The following is a 12,333-nucleotide window of genomic DNA, read 5'->3' on the forward strand; positions in this document are numbered from 1 at the left end:
GCTCAGCAGATCTTTGCACAAAACTGAGAAACGATAATATTTATTTAGATGCATCGAATGGGTTTTAAAATTTTGAAATCGATCTAGCCGTTTTTGAGAAAACGCAGAAATAAGGTGGAAAATCTGTTCACACACATACCCATACTTTTTGGTCAAATTTGGTCTCATTCGATTTAGAATGACTTGAAACGTCAAGAAAACATAAAATTAACGAAACGATTTTTTATGAAAACATAAACTCCTCCTTCGGGGAGTTAAGAAATGGATAGTAAAAAATGTATTGCCTTTTTTACGATAAATTCAAAACGAATTAAAATTCATGCCTCAATTGTTTTTAAGTAAAAGCGAAAATGCTATATTCAAAATTACAGTTAAAAATTTACCTCAAGAATCTCGATTCTCAAGTTCATGCAACTTGCCCTTTGGCAAAATGACACAACTAGCTCACCCACAGTCACACTAGGTAGGTTACGCATGACACAACTAACAAACATCTCCTTTTCCATCATCCCTCTACCTAAAACCAACCATCTACCCACTTAACCTTCTTTTCTTCTTTCTCAGGAGCTCTGGCCTACGCAGAACTGGGCACCATGAACACATCGTCCGGGGCGGAATACGCCTATTTCCGTGACGCGTTCGGCCCCGCACCCGCCTTCCTATTCTCGTGGACGAGCACCCTGGTTTTGAAGCCGAGCCAGATGGCGATCATCTGCCTGTCTCTGGCGAGATACGCGGCCGAGGCGTTCGCCGGACAGTGCGAGCCGCCGCAGGGCGTCGTCAAGCTGGTCGCTTTACTGGCGATAGGTAATATCTTCTATATATATAAAAACTAGCTGTAAGTGGAATTCTGTCTTAAGGCAATTAGGGCATCGTGCCTTAAGGCAAATTGCTGAAACTTCCCGTACCAAAAATTATTATTTTTTTAAAAATGATTAACATTTTTGAAAAAAATTTACTTCGAAAAAATTAGATTTTTGAGAAACTATAAATTTGATAAAAAATTACTTTTTTTTGAAAAAAAAAAATTTATTCGAAAAAAAATTTTTTTTTGAGAAAAAATTTTTTTTGGAAACAAAATTTTTTTGAAAAAAAAATGTTTTTTTCATTTTGACATATTTTGGAAATTCTGAACTTTTTAACTTCCCGTAGGGTAAGTTATAGTAATCGCAAAAAAATCGAAAATGAAAATTTTTATATATCTTTACGTTTCAGAGGTTTCTTAACATTTTGGCATACCTTAGAAAAAATGGATGTATGTGTGTGTGAGTGTGTGAGTGTGTGTATGTGTGTGTGTGTGTGTGTGTATGTATGTATGTATGTACGTGTGTGTATGTATGTGCGGATACAAATTTTCGTCGACGATTTCGGGAACACAGATCAACCGATTTGAATAATTCAAAAAACATTCGATTCGTATTGATAAGGAGACTTGCTGATTAGTTTTTGGCGAAGGCAGGTCCAGCCGTTCCAAAGATACGGGGCAAAAAGTGCCGAAAACGGTAACTCAGTTTTTAAGAGAACGGAGCGTCCGATTTTAATAATTCAAAAAACATTTGACTTGTATTGACAAGATGAAGAATTGATCAAATTTTCATGAGGGCAGGTCTAACGGTTTCGGAGATCTAACGTAAAAAAGTAAAAAAAAATGCCATTTGGCGGTCAAAAATGATCATTAGACATATGCACATCAAATTATCAGATATTTTATAGAGATTTTAACAATAAGTATAAATTTTGTTTGCATTCCTATGGGTTCCGTACCAATATTTATTCGTTAGACGGCGACGCGGCGCTTACGCGCTTTGACATTTTGTCTCTATGCAGTTAAAGCAGTACGATTGCTTTGAAAAAAGATCTTCCAAAATATGCCAAAATAAAGTAATTTGTAAAAAAAGTAAAAAGTAAAAAAATAAAGTAATAGTAAAAAAAAGTAATTTTTTGTTTATTTATAGTTTCTCAAAAATCTTATTTTTTCGAAGTAAATTTGTTTTAAAAATGTCAATCGTTTTTAAAAAAATAATAATATTTGGTACGGGAAGTTCCAGCAATTTGCCTTAAGGCACGATGCCTTAATTGCCTTAAGACAGAATTCCACTTACAGCTAGTTTTCAAAGCAATCGCACTGCTTATACTGCATAGAGACGAAATGTCAAAGCTCGCAAGAGCCGCGCCGCCGTCTAACGCATAAGCATTGGTACAGAACCCATAGAAATGTAAAAAAAAAATATACTTATTGTTGAAATCTCTATAAAATATCTGATAATTTGATATGCACATGTCTAATAATCACTTCTGTCTGCCAAATGTTTCTTTTTCAATTTTTTTTATTGGATCATCGAAATCGCTAAACCTACCTCTCACAAATTTAAGCAGTTATTTATTCTATTAATATATGTAATTTTTTTTTGAATTATATTGAACGCTTCTTTTCTCAAAAACTGAATTATCATTGTTGGCATTTTGACCCGTATCTTGAAAACAGTTGTACCTGCTTTGGCCAATAACTAATTTGCACGTCTCCTTATCAATAGGAATTGAATCATTTAAATCGGTTAATCCGAGTTCTCGAAATTGACTTGAATAATTTAAAAAAATATTAAATTGAGTTTCGATATTTCTTTGAAACGGCTACGCAGCTCGATTGCGTTGCAAAAAGTTCATAATTTTTAAAAAATTTCAAAATATAAAAAATGTGATTTAAAAGTCATTTTTTTTCATTTTTCAAAAAAATTTAAAGCTCTTTATAAAATGTAATTTTCAGTACGTAAAGTTTCAGTAATTTGTCTCTTAAGGCACAATTCCATACGTGGAAGTGCACAAATTCGTCATTTTAAGAGGGCTCGAAAACTGAAGAACATATTTTTCTTAAACTTTCAGCTTGTTTACGGATCTTTCAAAATTAAAATGAAGAAAATTGGTCTAAAAATTAAAAAAAATATTGAGGGTAAACAGCCCTTGATGAAAATAAATAGTATTTTGAAGTAAAAAGAATTGTATGTGTTTTATCAATTCCTCATTAAAAAAATACACTGAAAAAATTGACCTTATAATTGAAAAAATGTGTAAGGGTTGGACAACCCTTAATTAAAGGAACTTGATTTTTAAAATAACATTTAACCATTTTCATATAATCAAAAAAGTTTAACTGAAATTATGTCAATTAAAGGTCTAATTAAAACTAAAAGAAAACTGATTCCAAAATTTTCAAAAAATTGTTAGGGGTGTGCAAACCTTGATAGAAATAAATAGTTTTTTGAAGAAAACAGAGTTGTATGTATTTTTCAATTCCTCATTAAAAAAATACACTGAAAAAATTTACCTTATAATTGAAAAAATGTGTAAGAGTTAGTCAACCCTTAATAAAAGTAAATTGTGTTTAAAGTAACGTAAAGTAAAAGTAAAGTTAACCGTGTTCATATAATCAAAAAAATCTTAACTAAAATTATGTCAAATAAATGCCAAATTAAAATTAAAAGAAAACTGAATCAGAAATTAAAAAAGATACAGGTGTACATCCCTTGATGGTAATAAATAGTTTTTTGAAGTGTGGAAGGAAGTATGTATTTTTCAATTTCAAATTATAGACAATTAAAATAAAGAAAATTGGTCTAAAAATTTAAAAAAATGTTAGGGCTGGGCAACCCTTAATAAAAATAAATTGTATTTTAAAGAAGAATTAAAACTTTTTCTTCAAGCTCAAAAATCTGAACTAAAATTTTGTCAAAAATATTCAATGACTGTACGCGGGATAAAAAATGATTGATTTACTAAAATGGCTATATAAACAGGGGTTGGTGATAAAAAAGTAAACAGTTTAGTTTGTATGTAATTTTTAATGCCAAGTTATACAAAAATAAAAACAAAAAAATCCGTCCCTTATACGCATATAAAATTTGATGAAAATTGGTAAAGCCGTTTTGGTGGAGTACTGGGATAAATATCGTGATACGAAAATTTTATATACAAGATATATAAATATTATGTTCATTTCATTTTTCATTTTCCAGTTCTGATATTGTTCGTCAACTGCTACAGTGTCAATTTGGCTACTTGTGTGCAGAATGTCTTTACGTCCGCAAAACTTTTGGCAATATTGATAATCATTTGTGGAGGAGCTTATAAGTTAGCCGATGGTAAGTTGATTTCATTTTAAATTTATCAAAATTACTATTCACAATTAAAAGTCTGTTTTTTTTCTGTTTTAGGTAATACACAGCATTTACGAGGAGCCTTCTCAGGCCCAATGCCCAGCATTGGCTCGATGGCCAATGCTTTCTACACAGGTCTTTGGGCCTACGATGGTTGGAATAATTTAAACTATGTTACTGAGGAAATCAAGAATCCGTCTAAGTAAGAATTTAATACTGGACTTAATTCATTGCATCACTAATATAGTATATAAAAGTGTCGACTATTGAGTAACTTTCATCAGAATCGTGTTATTCAATATTTTAAAAAAGTTTTCTCTGAAAGTCGCTGAATTTTTTTTAAGTCATTTGATGTAGTTTGGATACGGGCTCGCGTTTACTAATTTGCGTTTACATTTTTGTAGTTATTGTTAATCTAAATCTTAATGAAAATTTGTTTTTTTTTTTAAACGCTATTAAATTTGCTCATCAGTAGAGTCCTTTTCTTATTTTTCTAGTCGATTTTTATGTTGTTAGTCAATAGTCAATCCATTTTATCTTTCAGTTTGCTATTTGTCAGTAAAGGATCTTTTTTATAATTTAGTTTGCAATTTAAGTTTGCTCGTCAGTAGAGTCCTTTTTTAATCTTCTGAATCACAATTAAGTTTGCTCGTCAGTAGTCTCTTCTGTGTCTTCTAGATACATTTAAGTTTGCTTGTCAGTAGAGTCCTTTTTTAATCTTTTGAATCAAAATTAGGTTTGCTCGTCAGTAGAGTCCCTTCTTCGTCTTCTAAATCAAAGTTAAGTTTACTCGTCAGTATGGTCCCTTCTTTGTCTTCTAAATCAAAATTAAGTTTGCCCGTCAGCAAAGTCTTTTTTAATAACTTAAATTTAAATTTCAGTAGAGTCGCTTTTTAATATTTCAAATTTAAATTAAGTTTGCTCATATGTAGGGTACATTTTTTATTATTTTAAATTTAAATTAAGTTTGCTCGTCAGTAGAGTTCTTTCGCCAATTTTTTAAATCAGTAGAGTATTTATTTTTTTATTTATTTGTCTTTTAAACTTTTAAATCAAAATTATGTCTGCTTGTTAGTAGAGTCTTTTTACCAATATTTGAAATGAAATTTTAAGTTTGCTCGTCTACAGTGTTTTTTTTAATAACTTAAATTTAAATTTCAGTAGAGCCCCTTTTTAATATTTCAAATTTAAATTAAGTTTGCTCATCAGTAGAGTTCATTTTTTATTATTTTAAATTTAAATTAAGTTTGCTCGTCAGTAGAGTCCCTTGTTGAAGTCTCAAATCAATGCTCGTCAGTAGAGTGCATTTTTATATTTTTATCTTTTCTTATCTCCTAAATTAAAATGAAGTTTGTTGGTCAGTAGAGTCGCTTTCGTTATATTCTTCTAAATTAAAATTGTCAGTAGAGTCCATTTTCTATCTTTTAGATTGCAATTGAAGTTTGCTCGTCAGTAGAGTCCCTTTTTTATGTCCTAGATCAACATTAAATTTGCTAGTTAGTAGACTTTCTTTTTTCAAATCAAAAACTCTGCTCGTCAGTAGAGTTCTTTTTGTCTCAATCTTTTAAATCCAGAAGTTTGCTCGTCAGTAGAGTCCCTTTTTTGTAATCTAAATCAAAATTAAATTTTGGCAGAGCCTCATTTTTAACTTCTATATTACAATTAAGTTTAGTCGTCAGTAGAGTCAATTTTTCAATGTTTTAAATTAAAAGATTTGCTCGTCGGTAGAGTTCCTTTCTTTAATCTTTCAAATCGTCATCTTTAAATTTTTAATTGCTTTATGGATCAAAATTGAGTTTGCTCGTCAGTAGAGTCCTTCTGTCAATCTTTTGAAGCAAAATTAAGTTCACCACTGGTACCTATCAACAATTTTAATTTTTCCCAGGAATCTTCCACGGTCAATAGCCCTAGGAATACCCCTGGTCACGTTGTGCTATTTGTTCGTGAACGTCTCTTATTTGGCGGCGATGTCCGCCAACGAGCTCATCGCCTCGGAGGCGGTGGCGGTTACTTTTGGAGAACGTCTTCTCGGGTGGTGGTCTTGGCTTATGCCCCTGGCGGTGGCGGTCAGCACTTTTGGGAGCGCCAATGGGACTCTTTTCGCTGCAGGAAGGTAAGGAGGAGGATGATATATGTGCCCAAAATTATGAAAGTGGTCTAAGTCATATATTCCTTGTTTCAAGATATTTAATGAATTGCATTTGAGTAAATTAAAAAATATTTTTACATTATGCGACATTTTAATTTTTAATTTTATTAGTCTTAATTAATTAATGGAAGTTTATTATGAATATGAAATTTTGTGTAAATTTCATACGATAATATTGTTTTTAAAGTTTGAATTGACTATTTAAAGGCTAAATAGCCTTGAGGCAAGTTACATGAACTTCCCGATATGTGTAAATAATCGGCTTAATCAATAAAAAATAAATTAAGTTATGAGTGATTAAAAGTATTCCAAGTGGATTTATTACACATCATTGAAAACGAACGAACACGTTGACTCGGAGTATTTTCTAAAAGCAAATTTTCACAAAACAATAATTTTTATAATTGAACCAGCTTTCGTAGGACATTAATGGTTTAGTATGTTCATTAAGACCAAGTACACTATTGTTATACCAAGTAAATCATCTAATTTTAATTTTAATAAACGACAACAAAACTACTCATTTTCTCAAACTTTAATGATTTTTCAAAATTAAACTACTTGTCGTAAGGCTGTAATATTTCAGTAAGTTCTATAAGACCATGATATACATAGTCAAATAAAGTTTCATAAAAATCGACTTAAATTTTTTTTCAACAGTTAATTACAAGAAAACGGCTCGGTAGATTTTCACCTAAAACTAATCAGTTTTAGTCCCAACTAATATCTTTCAAACAGTTTTTGATTTTCTAAAATCCATTCGGTATAACGAGCTTAAATGTGGACGAAAAGTTTAACACTCTTTTGCAAATTACAAAGAAACGGCTGGGCAGATCGTCTCACAAAACTGACAAACTGTAGTGCTATTGAGATACATCGAATGGCTTTTAAATTTCTGAAATCGGTTCAGGCGTTTTTGACCAAACGTCGATGAAGGGTCTAATTTTGACAAATGCCAAAAAAACGATACCAATTTTTGCAAACTTTGACGAATTTTTGAAGCTAAACGAGTTTTCGTGGGGCGGTAATATTTTAGTATGATCTAGAAGACCATGATATCTACCGTAAAAAAAAATCATAAAAATCGTCGAATTTTTTTTTTAAACTTAATCAGCACCATTCCTAACCAATATCTTTCAAACGGTTTTTGAATTTTCAGAATCGATTCAGAATTGCGGGCTAAAACGTGGACGACAAATTTTTCACTTTTCTGCTATTTATAAAGAAACGGCTCGGCCGATCAGCGCACAAAACTCAGAAACGCTAGTCCTCATCGAAATACATCGAATGGCTTTTAAATTTTTTAAATCAGTCCAGCCGTTTTTGAGAAAACATCGATTTACGGCTAAAAATCTGTTCACATACACGCACACACACACATACACACACACATACTTTTTAAAAATTTGATCTCATTCGATTCAGAATGGCTTGAAACGTCGAGAAAACATAAAATTAGCAAATCGAATTTTTTGATGAAAACATAAACTTCTCCTTCGGGAAGTTAATTAACTGAATGTCCTATAAATGACTTAAAGCAATAAAGAACTTAGAATTTTATTTGAAACAATAATTTTATTGAAATAATTCGGGAGCACTTAATAATTATTTTTAAACGATAATCCATTTTTATCATTATTTCGAGTATTTAAGATTCTTAAAATATTCCCGAAAAACTGGAGGGATGTACGGTAGTAAACTCATAATATCTTTGTTTTTCTTCCGATACTGGTCTAATGCCGGTGTATAATGGAAGTAATTTAATATTTCCGTATATTCTTGGTCTTCCTCTTTTAGGTGAAAGATCCAAAACGTGAAATGTAGAATCATCTAAAGAAGTTTTATAAAACATAAAAAATTTTATAAGGTTGATTTTTCAAGAATCTCATCCATTGAATTTGTAGCCAAGAGACAGATTCGCCCGCGGTATTTTTTACTATTCTTGTTATTGTATTTTCTAATGATTTCGTTGAAATAAAATCCGGCTGCGACATTCGCTTTATCGAAAATGTATTGCTTCTTCTGCACTTTTCTATCAATTCACAATAATGCTCAGGGTTGTATTAATAATTTGCTTTTTTTATTTTCATTTCTATCAACCCAAAATCACGATCATTCGGTAGAAAGAAATGACCTGATACCAAAAATTTTTGACTTAGACTACTTTCATAATTAACACTAAATGAATTCTATATAATGTTGAAATTACAACCACTATCTAATGGTTCATTTTTGACAATTTCGTAAAAATTACATTGAATACATTTAGTTTAAACTAATGTGGTATGAAATAACTGATAAACTTATTTTTTTTTTAAATTTTGACTTGGACCACTTTCATAATTATGGGCACATATGTAAATTAAAATTAGATTTTGAATATAATTAATAAGGATTATTTTACAGGCTCTGTTTTGCTGCAAGTCGAGAAGGACATTTGCTCGATATTCTTTCATATGTGCATGTTAAGCGTTTGACGCCTGCACCTGGGCTAATATTTCATGTAAGTTAATAAAATTGCACATGTTAAATATATGAAAAGTTCTTATAATTAACTTCCCGAAGAAGAAGTTTGTTTTCATAAAAAAATCCGAATTGCTAATTTTATGTTTTCTCGACGTTTGAAGCCATTCTGAATCGAATGAGACCAACATTCGGAAAAAGTATGTGCGTGTGTGAGCAGATTTTTTGCCGTAAATCGGCGTTTTCTTCAAAACGGCTGGACCGATTACAAAAATTTAAAAGCCATTCGATGTATCTCGATGAGGACTATCGTTTGTCAGACGATCTGCCCAGCCGTTTCTTTGTAATTTGAAAAAAAGTGTTAAACTTTTGGCTCACATTTTATCTCAAACTACCGAACCGATTTTAAAAAATCAAAAACTGTTCGAAAAATATTAGTTGGGAATGATACTGATTAGTTTTAGGTGAAAATCTACCAAGCCATTTTCTTGTAATTAACAGTTGAATAACAAATTAAGCAGATTTTCACGGAACTTTTTTTGGCGTTATATATCATGATCTTATAGAACTTACTAATATATTATTATATACGACAAGAAGTTTAATTTTAAAAATTCATCAAAATTTGAGAAAATGAGTAGTTTTTTTGACGTTTGTTCAAATTAAAATAAGATGATTTACTTGGTATAACGATAGAGTACTTGGTCTGAATGAACATACTAAAGCATTAAAGTTCTACGGAAACTGGTTCAATTATAAAAATTGTTGATTTTTGAAAATTTGCTATTAGAAAATACTCTGAGTTAACGTGTTCGTTCATTTTCAATTATGTGTAATGAATCCATTCGGAATACTTTTAAATCACTCGTAAATTAATTTCTTTTTTATTGATTAAGTCGATTATTTACACATATCGGGAAGTTCATGTAACTTGCCTCAAGGCAAAATACCAATACCAACTAGTTTTATATTTTTTAGTCTCTGATTGCTGCCGCGATGGTGCTCTATGGCACCATAGATTCGCTGATTGATTTCTTCAGTTTCACAGCTTGGATTTTCTATGGAGGTGCTATGCTTGCTTTGATAGTCATGAGGTTCACAAAGCCCAATTTTCCGAGGCCTTATAAGGTAAATGATAACAACAAACTCGTATGTCTATATATATATATATATATATATATATATATATATATATTAATTTTTTAGGTGCCAATTTGGATCCCGTGGCTAGTGCTTCTTGTTTCGATGTACCTGGTGGTTGGGCCGATCATAGATAATCCTTCGATCGAATATCTGTATGCAGCTCTCTTCATTTTGGCCGGATTGTTACTCTATGTGCCTATGGTCAAGATGAATATACAGCCAGCATGCATGGGTAAATAATTATATAATTATATATAGTTGTATACTAGCTGACCCGGCAAACGTTGTTTTGCTAAGTAATGTATATTCTAAACAAATTCTGGAGAAACAAAAATATTAATACTTTATGTGTATAAGGATGTGTTGTTTGAATGCTATATACAATGAGGTATTATAAAAACAATAAAACCCATTAGTTTGCCCATATTTTGTCTGGAAGTTTTATACACTTTCTATAGAAAACATGATATAATTCATGCAATCGAAGTCTTTTTTGGTCTTTAAACTTATTCATTACGTTTCAGTTATTTCAGATTCTTTTTGGATTCTGCATTTTGTGTATAATTGTAAATAATACTACTGAGCTTATACAAAAAATTCAAATTTCTGCGAGGAGAGATAGAAAATTTATATATAACTTTATAGAGTAGTTCTTCGATAAATTCTGGGAAATTATAACTGGGAAAATGTTATTCCCATGTCCCTTTGATCAATACAAAATTTAGGTTCTGAATTTAAATAACATAAATAAAAAATAATATAACCTAGAAAACGTTTTATAAATACCAATGAGTATATAATTATACAAATGAGATCTTTCAGAGCGCCGTGTTTGAGAAAAATATGCCAAAAAGTGCATCTTCATATTGACATTTCAAAAAAGTTGATATTTTGAGTTACTAATAACACTTGCGTCCCGTTTAATAACGTTTTTGTGCATAAATAAAAGTACAAACAAAACTACTTTTTACAATTCAATCATAATTAAATAATATTCACGTAAAACATTCTATTAAACATAATTGAACGTCATCTGTCAAAAACGTTTGACATTTGACGTATTAGCTACCGTCCATTGTTTTATTCAATTTACACTTCTACAAAAATGTTCAAATTAAAAATGTAAATTTTCTATGCGATTTTGAAATAATATCTCACCTTTCCGACATCCTGCTGATTAGCACGAATTTTTCAAGACTAAGACTGGCCAAATCGGTTTAGCCGTTTTCGAGTTTTAGCAGATCATTTGATCGAGAGCTCCATTTTTATATGTAGTTGTATACTAGCTGGCCCCGCTAACATAGTTTAGCCATAAAACTAACTAACTAGACCTAATTCAATATTATGATTACGAAATAGGGGTTTTTGGTAAGAAGGTAAGGTTTTCTAACCTGAAAAAATCAGGTAAGAAATAAATACACGTGATGTCTTACTATACCCCTTTTTTGCCCACGTGATATATTGCCAAAAACCGCCCCCCCTGCCCCTAAAACCTCACGTGATTAGTGGACGCCCCTGTACGAGAATTTTATTAAAGTTTGTAATAACGACTTCTTAGGACATGCACCGGTATGTCCTAAGCACTTCTCTAACACTCGTTAAACTTCGAAAAAATTACACTTATACCTAGTTTTGATCACATCATTACATTTGTTTTATAAATATTTTATTAACGCTCACCATGCGCATCCAAGCCTAACTAAAAATGTATAGGAAAGCGTTGTGTTAGGTTCGGACTACATGGCAAGCACTCGCAATATTTTAAGAATTCAATTGATAATTTTTAATAAATCGATTAATTCTCATTTTTTTTGCAGATAAGGTCACATTATTTTTCCAAATGCTTCTGGATGTCGTGCCCACCACAGCAATTTACGACTGAGGTGACAAAATACAAATATATATTATATATAAAAATATTTAAAATAATCTAGGTTTATTTTAAGAATTTTTTTGACAGCAGATAATGGTAAAAATCAAGTTTAAAACTTGGCTAAAAAAATAATAATTTCTTTTTTAATATTAACTTTTTAAGGTAAAAGAAGTCCTTTAGAGGGGACTATAAATAAATATAATATAATACTATATTATATATATATATATAGTTAATTTAGATATAGAAAATTAATTATAGAAAAATATTTGAGGGGTGTTTTTTTAATAATTGGTAAACTGCATGATATATATATATATATATATATATATATATATATATATATATTTGTAATGACCCAATTACTAAATAAATTCCTTAATACATTTGATGAGAATACGAAGACAGAAATTAGACTGGTTAGTTTGAGTAATGCTTTTATGTATGTTCACATACATTTATATATACATATATATATATATATATATATATATATATATATTTATATATACATACATACATATATATATATATATATATATATATATATATAT

General features: G+C 30.4%; 1 protein-coding gene across 1 annotated transcript; it reads left to right on the top strand.

Moving 5' to 3' along the window:
• The first annotated feature begins 408 nt into the window (after positions 1–408).
• LOC113370666 (b(0,+)-type amino acid transporter 1) lies at positions 409–11,951 on the top strand. Its single transcript, XM_026611365.1, has 9 exons — positions 409–463; positions 565–807; positions 4,011–4,136; positions 4,209–4,353; positions 6,037–6,264; positions 8,707–8,803; positions 9,742–9,891; positions 9,970–10,138; positions 11,724–11,951. The coding sequence occupies exons 1-9, from the start codon at positions 409–411 to the stop codon at positions 11,786–11,788; spliced, it is 1,278 nt and encodes a 425-aa protein (XP_026467150.1). The 3' UTR covers positions 11,789–11,951.
• The last annotated feature ends 382 nt before the right edge of the window (positions 11,952–12,333 follow it).

Source organism: Ctenocephalides felis, unplaced genomic scaffold (genome assembly GCF_003426905.1).
Source record: "Ctenocephalides felis isolate EL2017-DRISC unplaced genomic scaffold, ASM342690v1 CF-g0.4_SCAFFOLD_00845, whole genome shotgun sequence".
Lineage (NCBI taxonomy): Eukaryota > Metazoa > Arthropoda > Insecta > Siphonaptera > Pulicidae > Ctenocephalides > Ctenocephalides felis.

Coding starts and splice junctions, on each gene's coding strand:
- LOC113370666 (XM_026611365.1), top strand. CDS start 409: ATGCAACTTGCCCTTTGGCAAAATGACACAACTAGCTCACCCACAGTC. Junction 4,137..4,208: donor AGCTTATAAGTTAGCCGATG/GTAAGTTGATTT, acceptor TTTCTGTTTTAG/GTAATACACAGCATTTACGA. Junction 10,139..11,723: donor TATACAGCCAGCATGCATGG/GTAAATAATTAT, acceptor TTTTTTTTGCAG/ATAAGGTCACATTATTTTTC.